The 14322-nt window shown below is 42.3% G+C and overlaps 1 protein-coding gene across 2 annotated transcripts in view; it reads right to left on the reverse strand.

Annotated features, from left to right (window-relative positions):
- The window catches only part of LOC124041798 (rho GTPase-activating protein 21-like), an 86508-nt gene extending 73807 nt beyond the window's left edge, over positions 1-12701 (reverse strand). The window contains exons 1-2 of one of the 2 annotated variants that reach the window (XM_046359830.1): positions 12491-12701; positions 11468-11693 (exon numbers count right to left, since the gene is read on the reverse strand). In XM_046359830.1, the coding sequence (XP_046215786.1) occupies positions 11468-11536 (69 nt within the window). In that variant the 5' untranslated portion in view covers positions 11537-11693; positions 12491-12701. The remainder of the gene's footprint in view (positions 1-11467; positions 11694-12490) is intronic. The other variant, XM_046359831.1, reaches the window with a different exon arrangement.
- Positions 12702-14322: the final 1621 nt, after the last annotated feature.

The raw sequence follows: 14322 nt of genomic DNA on the forward strand, positions 1-14322 counted from the left end.
TGTTGGGGCGTTATGCGAATTGGAGTGGGTCTAGGGTTTCTGGGATGATGGTGTTGATGTGAGCCAAGACCAGCCTTTCAAAACACTTAATGGCTACCAACGTGAGTGCTACGGGGCGGTAGTCATTTAGGGGGAAGTGGAAAGGTCCTACAACTGAATTCCGCCTGAATCGTACAACTGAATGCCTCATTTAACCCAACCCCTCTGAAGAGGTTCGGGGGGCTGCCTTAATCGACATCCACGTCTTCGGCGCCCGGGGAACAGTGTGTTAACTGCCTTGCTCAGGCGCAGAACGAGAGATATTTACCATGTCAACTTGGGGATTCAATCCAGTAAGCGATACACTCAAAACACTAGGTTACCTTCGCTTTCTTGGGCACAGGGACTTTGGTGGTCTGCTTGTAACTTGTTGGTATTACAGACTCAGACAGTGAGAGGTTTAAAATGTCAGTGCAGAAACTTGCCAGTTGGTCCACGAATGCTCTGAGTACACGTCCTGTTAATCTGTCGGGCCCCGTAGCCTTTTGAATGTTTACCTGTTTAAAAGGTCTTTCTCACATTGGCTATGTAGAGCGTGATCACACAGTCGTCTGGAACAGCTGGTGCTCTCATTTATGCTTCAGTGTTGCTTGCCTCAAAGCGAGCATATGTTGCACGGTACACCGTTACCACAGTAATATCACAGTACCGAAACGTCATGACTCTTATTATACCAACATTTTAGAATACCGGTGTACCGTTTCACATGATACTACTACCTCTTTTCAGCCCTACTGATCTAAATAACCTGCTGGTGCCTGTTATAAAATGTTTATCAAGTCAGTTTTGTTTATAAATGCAGTTGAATTGAAGCAAGAGCCACTAGTCCCTTGTATGCGCAGGTCCAGTAATATCCACTTCACTTTCATGCGTATGTCACGTGTGGCAGCTGTAATCAGTCAGCCACATCCCCTAACAGCTCTCACCTGCTTCTCTTCATCCCGCTCTTCATGCGCATCTATTCCTGTGTCAGTTTTATACTTTAGCTGTGATGCAGACCCTAATGAGTCTTCTGTTGTAACAAATGTACACTATTAACATTGGAGCAGCACGCAGAGCAAGCAATGTTGATACATTATATAATTTAATCACCTGTTATTGCCAAGAGCACAGTCCATTCAGAGTATACTTTGCAAGTTCACCATCATGCAGCCTCAGTGTCAGAGGGGAAAAGGAGCACCGCTTCACAACAGGCATACTTGCAGTTTTACAGCAAAGAAAACTGTCTCTAGCCTAAATGTTATTTTTGGTTTTTTTAATCACCCATATTATCAGATGCCTTTTCTTCTTTCTATGGGGAGCCGCAAGCATTTCATATAATTTCACAAACCATGTTGCTGGCCGTTTCAAACTAATCTCAGGTTGCTAACGTTGTTCAGTCATGTTTCCTAGCTAGCTAACAACCTGGTAACTTGATAGTAGGTTTAGGCAAATTTGATTGGCACAGGAAGAAAGGAAAAGGGTCTACTACTCATGAGATGTGCATCAAAAGGTAGGATTCATATAGTTCTTAATAACTAATAAAAACATCTATTTCATTCTGGTGCTCCTTAAATTCTGTTTGGTGTCGAACGTTTTAAAATTTGGGAGCAGTGTGTGTGTGTGTGTGTAAGTTTGTGGGAGAGAGAGTGGGGTGTGTGTGTTTACGACAGAGAGGGAGACAATGTGTGTGTCTGTGTTAACTGATGAGTAAAGGTTTCCTGCAGTGTTTTCTCCTTACAGACACAATGACATGTATATTCCTTACTCCCATTCCTCAGGCCAAAACACAGGTAGGTCTTTGCAAATATGAGCAAATCAGCCAGTCTATTCTGTATTCTATTATACACTGAACAGTGTGAAGTTAAATGCAATATGTTGTATTGAGTAGAATTGTGAATTTCAGTAACATGTTTTTGCACAGCAGAACAATTCATTTTTTTTCACCTTTATTTAACCAGGTAGGCAAAGTTGAGAACAAGTTCTCATTTACAATTGCGACCTGGCCAAGATAAAGCAAAGCAGTTCGACAGATACAACGACACAGAGTTACACATGGAGTAAAACAAACATACAGTCAATAATACAGTATAAACAAGTCTATATACAATGTGAGCAAATGAGGTGAGAAGGGAGGTAAAGGCAAAAAAGGCCATGGTGGCAAAGTAAATACAATATAGCAAGTAAAACACTGGAATGGTAGTTTTGCAATGTAAGAATGTGCAAAGTAGAAATAAAAATAATGGGGTGCAAAGGAGCAAAATAAATTAATAAATTAAATAGGGAGTTGTTTGGGCTAAATTATAGGTGGGCTATGTACAGGTGCAGTAATCTGTAAGATGCTCTGACAGTTGGTGCTTAAAGCTAGTGAGGGAGATAAGTGTTTCCAGTTTCAGAGATTTTTGTAGTTCATTCCAGTCATTGGCAGCAGAGAACTGGAAGGAGAGGCGGCCAAAGAAAGAATTGGTTTTGGGGGTGACTAGAGAGATGTACCTGCTGGAGCGTGTGCTACAGGTGGGAGATGCTATGGTGACCAGCGAGCTGAGATAAGGGGGGACTTTACCTAGCAGGGTCTTGTAGATGACATGGAGCCAGTGGGTTTGGCGACGAGTATGAAGCGAGGGCCAGCCAACGAGAGCGTACAGGTCGCAATGGTGGGTAGTATATGGGGCTTTGGTGACAAAACGGATTGCACTGTGATAGACTGCATCCAATTTGTTGAGTAGGGTATTGGAGGCTACTTTGTAAATGACATCGCCAAAGTCGAGGATTGGTAGGATGGTCAGTTTTACAAGGGTATGTTTGGCAGCATGAGTGAAGGATGCTTTGTTGTGAAATAGGAAGCCAATTCTAGATTTAACTTTGGATTGGAGATGTTTGATATGGGTCTGGAAGGAGAGTTTACAGTCTAACCAGACACCTAAGTATTTGTAGTTGTCCACGTATTCTAAGTCAGAGCCGTCCAGAGTAGTGATGTTGGACAGGCGGGTAGGTGCAGGTAGCGATCGGTTGAAGAGCATGCATTTAGTTTTACTTGTATTTAAGAGCAATTGGAGGCCACGGAAGGAGAGTTGTATGGCATTGAAGCTTGCCTGGAGGGTAGTTAACACAGTGTCCAAAGAAGGGCCGGAGGTATACAGAATGGTGTCATCTGCGTAGAGGTGGATCAGGGACTCACCAGCAGCAAGAGCGACCTCATTGATGTATACAGAGAAGAGAGTCGGTCCAAGAATTGAACCCTGTGGCACCCCATAGAGACTGCCAGAGGTCCGGACAGCAGACCCTCCGATTTGACACACTGAACTCTATCAGAGAAGTAGTTGGTGAACCAGGCGAGGCAATCATTTGAGAAACCAAGGCTGTCGAGTCTGCCGATGAGGATGTGGTGGTTGACAGAGTCGAAAGCCTTGGCCAGATCAATGAATACGGCTGCACAGTAATGTTTCTTATCGATGGCGGTTAGGATATCGTTTAGGACCTTGAGCGTGGCTGAGGTGTACCCATGACCAGCTCTGAAACCAGATTGCATAGCAGAGAAGGTATGGTGAGATTCGAAATGGTCGGTAATCTGTTTGTTGACTTGGCTTTCGAAGACCTTAGAAAGGCATGGTAGGATAGATATAGGTCTGTAGCAGTTTGGGTCAAGAGTGTCCCCCCCTTTGAAGAGGGGGATGACCGCAGCTGCTTTCCAATCTTTGGGAATCTCAGACGACACGAAAGAGAGGTTGAACAGGCTAGTAATAGGGGTGGCAACAATTTCGGCAGATCATTTTAGAAAGAAAGGGTCCAGATTGTCTAGCCCGGCTGATTTGTAGGGGTCCAGATTTTTCAGCTCTTTCAGAACATCAGCTGAATGGATTTGGGAGAAGGAGAAATGGGGAAGGCTTGGGCGAGTTGCTGTTGGGGTGCAGTGCTGTTGACCGGGGTAGGAGTAGCCAGGTGGAAAGCATGGCCAGCCGTAGAAAAATGCTTATTGAAATTCTCAATTATGGTGGATTTATCAGTGGTGACAGTGTTTCCTATCTTCAGTGCAGTGGGCAGCTGGGAGGAGGTGTTCTTATTCTCCATGGACTTTACAGTGTCCCAGAACTTTTTGAGTTAGTGTTGCAGGAAGCAAATTTCTGCTTGAAAAAGCTAGCCTTGGCTTTTCTAACTGCCTGTGTATAACGGTTTCTAGCTTCCCTGAACAGCTGCATATCACGGGGGCTGTTCGATGCTAATGCAGAACGCCATAGGATGTTTTTGCGTTGGTTAAGGGCAGTCAGGTCTGGGGAGAACCAAGGGCTATATCTGTTCCTGGTTCTAAATTTCTTGAATGGGGCATGTTTATTTAAGATGGTTAGGAAGGCATTTAAAAAAATATCCAGGCATCCTCTACTGACGGGATGAGATCAATATCCTTCCAGCATACCCCGGCCAGGTCGATTAGAAAGGCCTGCTCGCTGAAGTGTTTCAGGGAGCGTTTTACAGTGATGAGTGGAGGTCGTTTGACCGCTGACCCATTACGGATGCAGGCAATGAGGCAGCGATCGCTGAGATCTTGGTTGAAGACAGCAGAGGTGTATTTAGAGGGGAAGTTGGTTAGGATGATATCTATGAGGGTGCCCGTGTTTAACCTGTTAGTCCTATAGGGGCAGTATTTCATTTTTGGATAAAAACACGTGCCCGTTTTAAGCGCAATATTTTGTCACGAAAAGATGCTCGACTATGCTTGGAATTGATAGCTTTGGAAAGAAGACACGCTGACGTTTCCAGAACTGCAAAGATTTTCACTGTGAGTGCCTTATAACAAAAGCTTCAGGCAAAACCAAGATGTTTGAGCGACCAGGAAATCAACAGGATTTCTGAAGGTACGTTTTCCATGATCGCCTTATATGGCTGTGAATGCGACAGGAATGAACGGACACTTTCTAGCGTTTCCCCAAGGTGTCTGCAGCATTGTGACGTATTTGTAGGCATATCATTGGAAGATTGACCATAAGAGACTACAATTGCCAAGTGTCCCGCACGGTGTCTGCGTAGAAATTGGTGCGCAAAAGTCACCTACCAGTATTTTTCCATCCGAATCTGAGAACAATGCAGGCTTCCAGGAACGGCATTTCAATGAAGAGATATGACAAAACACCTTGAGGATTGATTCAAACAATGTTTTCCATGTTTCAGTCAATATTATGGAGTTAATTCGGAAAAAAGTTTGACGTGTAGGTGACTGAATTTTCAGTTAGTTTAGTTTCGGTAGCCAAATGCATAGTAACAAAACGGAACGTTGTGTCCTACACAAGAATCTTTCAGGAAAAACTGGACATCTGCTATGTAACTGAGAGTCTCCTCGTTGAAACATCTGAAGTTCTTCAAATGTAAATTATTTTATTTGATCCCTTTGCTGGTTTTTGTGAATACGTTGCGTGCTAAATGCTAACGCTAAATGCTAAGCTAGCTATCACCACTCTTACACAAGTTATTGATTTTCTCTGGTTCTAAAGCATATTTTGAAAATCTGAGACGACAGGATTGTTAAGAAAAGGATAAGCTTGAGAGCAGGCATATTTATTTCATTTCATTTGCGATTTTTAGAAATTGCTAACGTTGCGTTATGGTATGAGCTTGAGGCTGTAGTAATGCGACCGCATGCGGGATGGGGCGGACTATGAGGTTAAGGCTTTGGGGGGGTACCTGGTAGGTTCATTGATAATTTGAGTGAGATTGAGGGCATCAAATTTAGATTGTAGGATGGCTGGGGTGTTAAGCATGTTCCAGTTTAGGTCGCCTAGCAGCACGAGCTCTGAAGATAGATGGGGGGGCAATCAGTTCACATATGGTGTCCAGAGCACAGCTGGGAGCAGAGGGTGGTCTATAGCAGGTGGCAACGGTGAGAGACTTGTTTTTAGAGAGGTGGATTTTTAAAAGTAGAAGTTCAAATTGTTTGGGTACAGACCTGGATAGTAGGACAGAACTCTGCAGGCTATCTTTGCAGTAGATTGCAACACCGCCCCCTTTGGCAGTTCTATCTTGTCTGAAAATGTTGTAATTTGGAATTAAAATTTCAGAATTTTTGGTGGTCTTCCTAAGCCAGGATTCAGACACAGCTAGAACATCCGGGTTGGCAGAGTGTGCTAAAGCAGTGAATAGAACAAACTTAGGGAGGAGGCTTCTAATGTTAACATGCATGAAACCAAGGCTATTATGGTTACAGAAGTCATCAAAAGAGAGCGCCTGGGGAATAGGAGTGGAGCTAGGCACTGCAGGGCCTGGATTCACCTCTACATCGCCAGAGGAACATAGGAGGAGAAGAATAAGGGTACGGCTAAAAGAAATAAGAATTGGTCGTCTAGAACGTCTGGAACAGAGAGTAAAAGGAGGTTTCTGGGGGCGATAAAATAGCATCAAGGTATAATGTACAGACAAAGGTATGGTAGGATGTGAATACAGTGGAGGTAAACCTAGGTATTGAGTGAGGAAGAGAGAGATATTGTCTCTAGAAACATCATTGAAACCAGGAGATGTCATTGCATGTGTGGGTGGTGGAACTAATAAATTGGATAAGGTATAGTGAGCAGGACTAGAGGCTCAACAGTGAAATAAGCCAATAAACACTAACCAGAACAGCAATGGACAAGACATATTGACATTAAGGAGAGGCATCCTTAGTCGAGTGATCAAAAGAGTCCAGTGAGTGGAGTGGTTGGTTTGGGGGTCACGGCGATTTAGACAGCTAGCCAGGACATCGGTAGCAAGCTAGCATAGGATGGAGGTCTGTTGTTAGCCACCTCTTGCGTTCCGTCAGTAGATTAGTGGGGTTCCGTGTGGTAGAGGGGATTAGTCCAAATCACACAACAACAAAAAATAAAATAAAAACAATAGATATAGTTATAGAGGCCCAAGAAGAAACATAATAATAATAAAAATAAATAAATTGACTGATTGTCTATTCTGAGAGCAGCCGGTAAGACAGCTAACGGTTAGCAGGCAGCAGATGGCCGTTCAGGTAACGTCGCGACGGAGGAGCCAGCCGGATCTCCTTCGGGTAGATAACGTCGGCAGTCCAGTTGTGAAGGCCCGGTGGGGCTCCGCGTAGGCAGTAAAAACGGGTCCGGATAGGTGACTGCAGCCCAGGAGTGATTGACGGAGCTCAGGAGTGATTGACGGAGCTGGCTAGCTCCGGAGTAATTGATGTTTGCTCCGGAATCGACAAGAGCAGATAGACACACGGATAGCAGCTAGCTCGCTGTGAGATCCGGGAATGAATGTCCAGAGAGCAGTTGAAATCCAAGGACATGGAGAGAAAAATTGGTCCGGTATGTTCCGTTCTGAGCCGCGCTGCGCCGTACAAAACATGCGTGCGGGGCGAACAGGACGCTAGGCCACTGGTTTTTTTAACAACTCTGTATCGTAATACTTCGCCTAGTACTGTAAAAATGTTGGTATCGTGACAACACTAACAACTAATTCATTCTAAATATATCGCCCAGCCCTACGCTGGTCATCTGGCTTCGTAATGTGATGGGAGTTTAATTGAAAAATATAACATTTTCCAGTGACCATCAATTAACTCATTCAGTTCATTGAAACATTACAGTCTGACTAGTTTTATTAGGCGTTAACGATGTGCATCTGTCCCTTTCACGACGATTCGATGCGTATCTAGATACAAGGGCTCCGATGCGATACAGGAACGATATGTTTTAGTTTGAAACGATTCGGTACGATTCAGTTGATTAGAAAATAATCTATAAGATTTGATATGCTAACATTTGTCGCATACACATTAATTTTCCATTTTAACCTCTTAATCAGGAAAGTTGCTGATGACACCTTTTTCCATTTCCGCCTAAAATGACATACCCAAATCTAACTGCCTGTAGCTCAGGAACTGAATCAAGTGTATGCATATTTTTGATAACATTTGAAAGGAAACACTTTGAAGTTTGTGGAACTGTGAAATGAATGTAGATTAATATAACACATTAGATCTGGTAAAAGATAATACAAAGAAAAAAACATGCGTTTGAATTTATTATTTTTTCCCCCCCATCTTTAAAATGCAAGATACGGGTCATTATATCACATAGTCTAGGTGCAATTTAGATTTGTGTGCAGTGTATGTTCAAAGTTTTAGACTGATCCAATGAACCATTGCATTACTGTTCACAATGTTGTATCAAGTCTGCGCAAAGGTGCCGAATTCGTAAATTGATACATTTTCAAGTACATAAATATAGAGAAGATAAAAAAATGATATGTTAATTATGGACAATTAGCTTCCCTACAGAAAATACACTAACCTTCACACATCTAGATGGGGGGGCTGACACAGCAGGGGTTCAAACTGTCGAGCCCAGTTCCTACATTTGAATGTAAAAATTGATTTTATCAAACAAAACTATGATTACTGAATATAAGTACATTATTTACCTTCAGAGGTGAATGTATCAAACCAGATGCCATGATAAACGTTTTTGTTGCTGTGCACTCTCCTCAAACAAAAGCATGGTATTTTTCACTAATAGCTACTGTAAATTGGACAGTGCAGTTAGATTAACAAGAATTTAAACTTTCTGCCCATAAAAATACATATCTATTTCCTGGGAAATGTTCTTGTTACTTACAACATCATGCTAATCACATTATTGCACGTTAGCTCAACCGGACACCGATCTTAAATTAAAATCTGCTGCTGAGGCGCTTTGAGCTGGGCCTCTCTGAGCTGGATCTGTCTGAGCTGACTTCTCTGTGTGTGTATGTGTAAATTATGTGTACAGCATGTCTTGTGTATGTAGGCACCTGAGCTTAGCCATAAAGGAAATTGGGCATCTACCAACCCACTATCAGTTAGTTTGCTTTTTTTTATTTGAATGCTGAAGGTGATGCATAGATGAGCCAGATCAGGAACAGGTCTACTTCTCATTGGTCAGCGCACGAAGCTGTGCACAGTGAGCATTTTGACTAGGCTACTGATATTGTCTGGGGTTGTTTGGTATGCAAAATTACTTGTAGATCAATGACTGTCAACCTAATTACATGCTTAGTTAGACAAGGAGGATGCAGTTGTCACAAAAGATTAAAGGTATTTTCGGGAGGGTGGAAAGTAATTTGATCAACAACAACAAAAATAGTAAACCAGTGATTCATAACTTTTGTACCGATTTTCTGACAAATGCATGCTACATTTGGATCTGTTTGGAATCCTCCAGACCGATGAACTCATATATCTTAAACATTTGAACCGGGATTGACGCGGTGAATCATTACTTCCCTATTAGGAGTGCCATCAAAAGGAAAACAGAACTTTTGTTGAAATCGACAAGAAAGCAGAACACTACACAGTGTTAAACTACACATTTTACAGTGTCCAGCCTTTACACAGTGTAATGGAGAAATGAAACTGGATAAAATAGCCTAAGCTAACCCTAACCCATCTCTATATTTACCAGAGACTGAGCATAACAGACAACCCAAAGCCTACAGGAAGAAAGCAGAGTCCTCTATCCAATTTCCGATATCCATCAGAGAGCCATATAATGCTCTGTAAATGGCTGCTAAACAAGTTAAGTCCTGGGCTTTAATGAGGTACAGATCACAGGAGTGGAGAGTCTGTCTAATAGAGCCTTTATAGGCTAGGGCTCCTCAGAGAAAAACCACCCATTCACTAGTGGCACACTAACTGTGGATAATAACTACACTGGATGCATCACTATAGTATGTTTCATCTGCTCTAGTGACACAGCAGTTAAAAACACTCCAATATCAGTGATTGGTCAAAATGACTCATGATAAAATGGGTTTTACTAGGTTTACCCAAATCCAGAAAGCTGATGTTCTGAAAGAGCTGCAAAATCTGGACCCCTACAAATCAGCCGGGCTAGACAATCTGGACCCTCTCTTTCTAAAAATATCTGCCAAAATTGTTGCAACCCCTATTACTAGCCTGTTCAACCTCTCTTTCGTATCGTCTGAGATTCCCAAAGATTGGAAAGCTGCCACGGTCATCCCCCTCTTCAAAGGGGGTGACACTCTAGACCCAAACTGCTTCAGACCTATATCTATCCTACCCTGTCTTTCTAAGGTCTTCGAAAGCCAAGTTAACAAACAGATTACTGACCATTTCGAATCCCACCATACCTTCTCTGCTATGCAATCTGGTTTCAGAGCTGGTCATGGGTGCACCTCAGCCACGCTCAAGGTTCTAAACGACATCATAACCGCCATTGATAAGAAACATTACTGTGCAGCCGTATTCATCGACCTGGCCAAGGATTTCGACTGTCAATCACAACATTCTTATTGGCAGACTCGACAGCCTTGGTTTCTCAAATGATTGCCTCGCCTGGTTTACCAACTACTTCTCTGATAGAGTTCAGTGTGTCAAATCGGAGGGACTGTTGTCCGGTCCTCTGACAGTCTATGGGTGTGCCACAGGGTTCAATTCTCGGAATTCAATTCACCCCCAAAGCCAATTCCTGCTTTGGTCGTCTTTCCTTCCAGTTCTCTGCTGCCCATGACTGGAACGAATTGCAAAAATCTCTGAAGCTGTTGACTCACATCTCCCTCACTAGCTTTAAGCACCAGCTGTCAGAGCAGCTTACAGATCACTGCACCTGTACATAGCCCATCTGTAAACAGCCCATCTATCTACCTACCTCATTCCCATACTGGTATTTATTTATTTATTTTACTCCTTTGCACCCCAGTATCTCTACCTGCACATTCATCTTCTGCCAAGCTACAATTCCAGTGTTTAATTGCCATTTTGTAATTACTTCACCACCATGGCTTATTTATTTCCTTAACTTACCTCATTTGCACTCACTGTATATAGACTTTTTGTTTTATTTTGTTCTACTGTATTATTGACTATGTTTTGTTTATTCCATGTCTAACTCTGTGTTGCTGTATGTGTCGAATTGCTACGCTTTATCTTGGCCAGGTCACAGTTGCAAATGAGAAATTGTTCTCAACTAGCCTACCTGGTTAAATAAAGGTGAAATAAAAAAATAAAAAATTGACATACACTAGGCTTAAGTGAGTTGAGGTTGATGAAACAGGCTGACCTTAACTGGGTTGAGAACTAAGCTTAGGTTAGGCCTACTCCTATTGTGTCAAAATCTAAGTTAGTGGAATATTTGTAAGGGAGCATATTTTGAAGCTGGCATCTTTTCTTCTAGCCATGGTAGCGAAAATAATGGGCAACTGGGCATTTTTATTTATGACCCTAAGCATGATGGGATGATAATTGCTTAATTAACCCAGGAACATCTGCTTTCAACATACTTTGTATCCCCATAATTGGTGTTTCCTTTATTTTGGCAGTTACCTGTAGCTTAACCTACATCTAATTGATCATCTCCGGGACCCCAATTTCTATGAGAAGAACTTTGGGTCACCCAAAAACAACCTTTAAGGTGGTAAAATGTTGGAATTTTGGGCATGAATTTGAGTGGGGCTTATGTACCTTGCACAAAGAGGGTCTGGTCAGTCTCTCCTCTTCATCGAATGGACCTTTCCAACGTGACGTCATCATTTCACTTCACACAAGAGGTGACAATCCTTTAGTACACACATCGAAAGCTATAGATCCCAGCAAATAGACAGCAGTCGAGTCCTCCAGGTAACGTTAGGGTTCGTCTCTCCAGTTCACACCGTAATCCATGTTCCCGTATCTGGTCCAAATTGTTGAGCTGAATGTGAAATAAGTTTATTTGAACGAATTGCATTAGTGACTGCTATATTGAAATACACAACACAATTTATATTCCAATGTTAGCTAACATTGATAAGCATAGTTGAAATTTGAAAATGATAACTAAGGTTAGTGCAAAAAATTTGCTTGCTATTACCTTTCTAATACTATTTACCAAAACTACCGTATGAATGATCAGCTAGGTTATTACCAGCAAGCCAAGCAACAAGTAGGCAGGAGGCAAAGCCGATCGATGCAACTCGCTCGCGGACCAACGTTAGTAACTAACTCGTGAGGCAAAACTTGCCACCCTGTTTTTCTTGTGTTCGGACCGAGAGAGCTGACGGAGACGTCTTTCACTGGTCACCGTACTATAAGTTCTGCGATTTTATTTTCAGGTAAAGTAAAACAGGTCTAGTGGAGAACACACAGGCATGCGGTTACGATGGTCGCCGATTCTTTTCCTGCCCTGGCTAAACTCCGTTAAATGGAGTTGGATCCGATCAATACAAAGAAGCCAACGTTTTCCTCAACAACAAACAACCTCGTTGTGGGGTGGGAGGACGTTAAAATTACAGATGACACGATACAGCAAGAGTTTTCAGAAGTGTAGTTAGGTAGCTACATCTAACACTACAAAACAAACGCGTGGAACCTGTTTAGCTAGCTGGCTATTCTTCAGAAGTTTGTAGTTGGCATTAAAAACAATATCCGTGCAATGTGACCAAGTTAGCTAACGTTCGTAGGTAGCCAGCTAACGTTAGCATGCTATTTAATGGACTAAAGTAAACCTACCTGTTGTGAAAAGCGACGTTACGGACTGTGTTGAAACGTATTTATTTCCCATAAAAATCACTCAAATAGAATTATGGCCCCGTGTCAGTTTCAGTCATATTTCCATATCCTAACGAAATACAGTCACAGATGTATCCCATCCGAACTCCAGGGAGACACGCGGCTGCTGGAAGTTGGAATTTTGTTCAAGCCTTCCAGAATGCAAAAGACCATCCTCTTTTCGCCAGCGCCACTCCCGGCAAGGCTTCTTCTTTGGTATTATGACAGTCCGCAAACAAATGTTATAGGGGCATGCCGCCGACTACTGTATTGGCTGTGTATCAGCCTATTATTCTGTAGTATGGCTTCATCACACTGTAAAAAACATGGATTTTATTGATGTATTGCCCTACCAACTAACCCTGCACCCATTAAAACCTCACCACTATTCCGCTACTTTTGCCTCCATCTGATCCGTAACAATCCAGGCCAGCAGACTGGGAGGATGGGACACTATAATTCAAAACATCTTGTAACTCTTCTGCAGTAAAATCTCGTGCAGTGGCGGTTCTAGCTTGTATAGCTCCCTGGGCGAACCCCCCATTCAGCGTCCCCCGCCAACACAAAACAAATAAAACATTATTCAGACATTTGGAACAACACAAATACATAATCATAACATTTAAAACTATATACATATAAAATATTTACAAAAATAAGACTCATAAATATCAAAAATAAGTAACAAAGACAAATAGAAATACATTTGTGTTGATTTGGCACTCGAGCATCAATACATTATACCCATCCCCCAACACTGTCAACCAAGAGTCAAGACTAAACCACTTCACCTTGGTGGTGTGCGGAATGGTTTTATATTATTAACGATTTTGCACAAACCATTAAAAAAATGCAATGATTTGTCTGCGAAACTATATATTAATGATTTTGCACAAACCAGAAAAAAATGCAACGATATGCCTGTGAAACTATATATTCACAGTATTATGAATTAATTGTGGTGTATTACATAGTGTGACTGATTTGACTAATTTCATTAGTACTGTACAAAGTTAGAGGTGCGCTATACAAACACTCATACACCTATACAACAACTGCTTGGTTAGATTGCAATAGTCACATGGTGGCTGGTTCAGTAGGGTTGAGAAGGGGTTGGCATGTGGATGACAGGGCCGGTGGAATGTTTATTCCCACTGTATGAGTGATAGAGTTCCCACCATCCAATACAACAGTTCCCACCATCCAATACAATCATCATTACCCTCTTTGGTTTTCCTCCGTAGTAATGTCTGGCACATACACCGGCTGTGGTCTCCGACTGAATTGAACTGGAATTATAGCATTTCGTTTCTACAATTTTGCTTTTTCAGAGTACTTTGATGTAGGTGCTAGTTTAACCTTTAATACTTAGATATGTTTGGGGGGGAATTAGAATGACATGGTCTGTGTTATAATTTGTTACATTTTACACACACTCACACTCACACACTTGCACGCACACACAAACCTGAAAGGAGGGACTTAAAAGTGCTGTTTTTCTCAGGGCCCAGACAAATGTCCCTTTCATTCCTTCCCAACAGAAGGGACCACCTGTTCCTGGGATTGGTGGCTTTTGTCAAGGAGGTCATCCTGGCCAAGGGACTTTCACAATGCTGCCCTGCCTGTCCAGTTCTACCGCCAACGGTTGCCAGTTCTACTTCCAACGGTTCTGCGAGGGGCTGTGGTGGCAAGAGGAGATTTTTGATTTTTGATTACACACAGGTGGATTGTATTTATCATCATTAGTCATTTAGGTCAACATTGGATCATTCAGAGATCCTCACTGAACTTCT

Source organism: Oncorhynchus gorbuscha, linkage group LG08, assembly GCF_021184085.1.
Source record: "Oncorhynchus gorbuscha isolate QuinsamMale2020 ecotype Even-year linkage group LG08, OgorEven_v1.0, whole genome shotgun sequence".
Classification (NCBI taxonomy): Eukaryota; Metazoa; Chordata; class Actinopteri; order Salmoniformes; family Salmonidae; genus Oncorhynchus; species Oncorhynchus gorbuscha.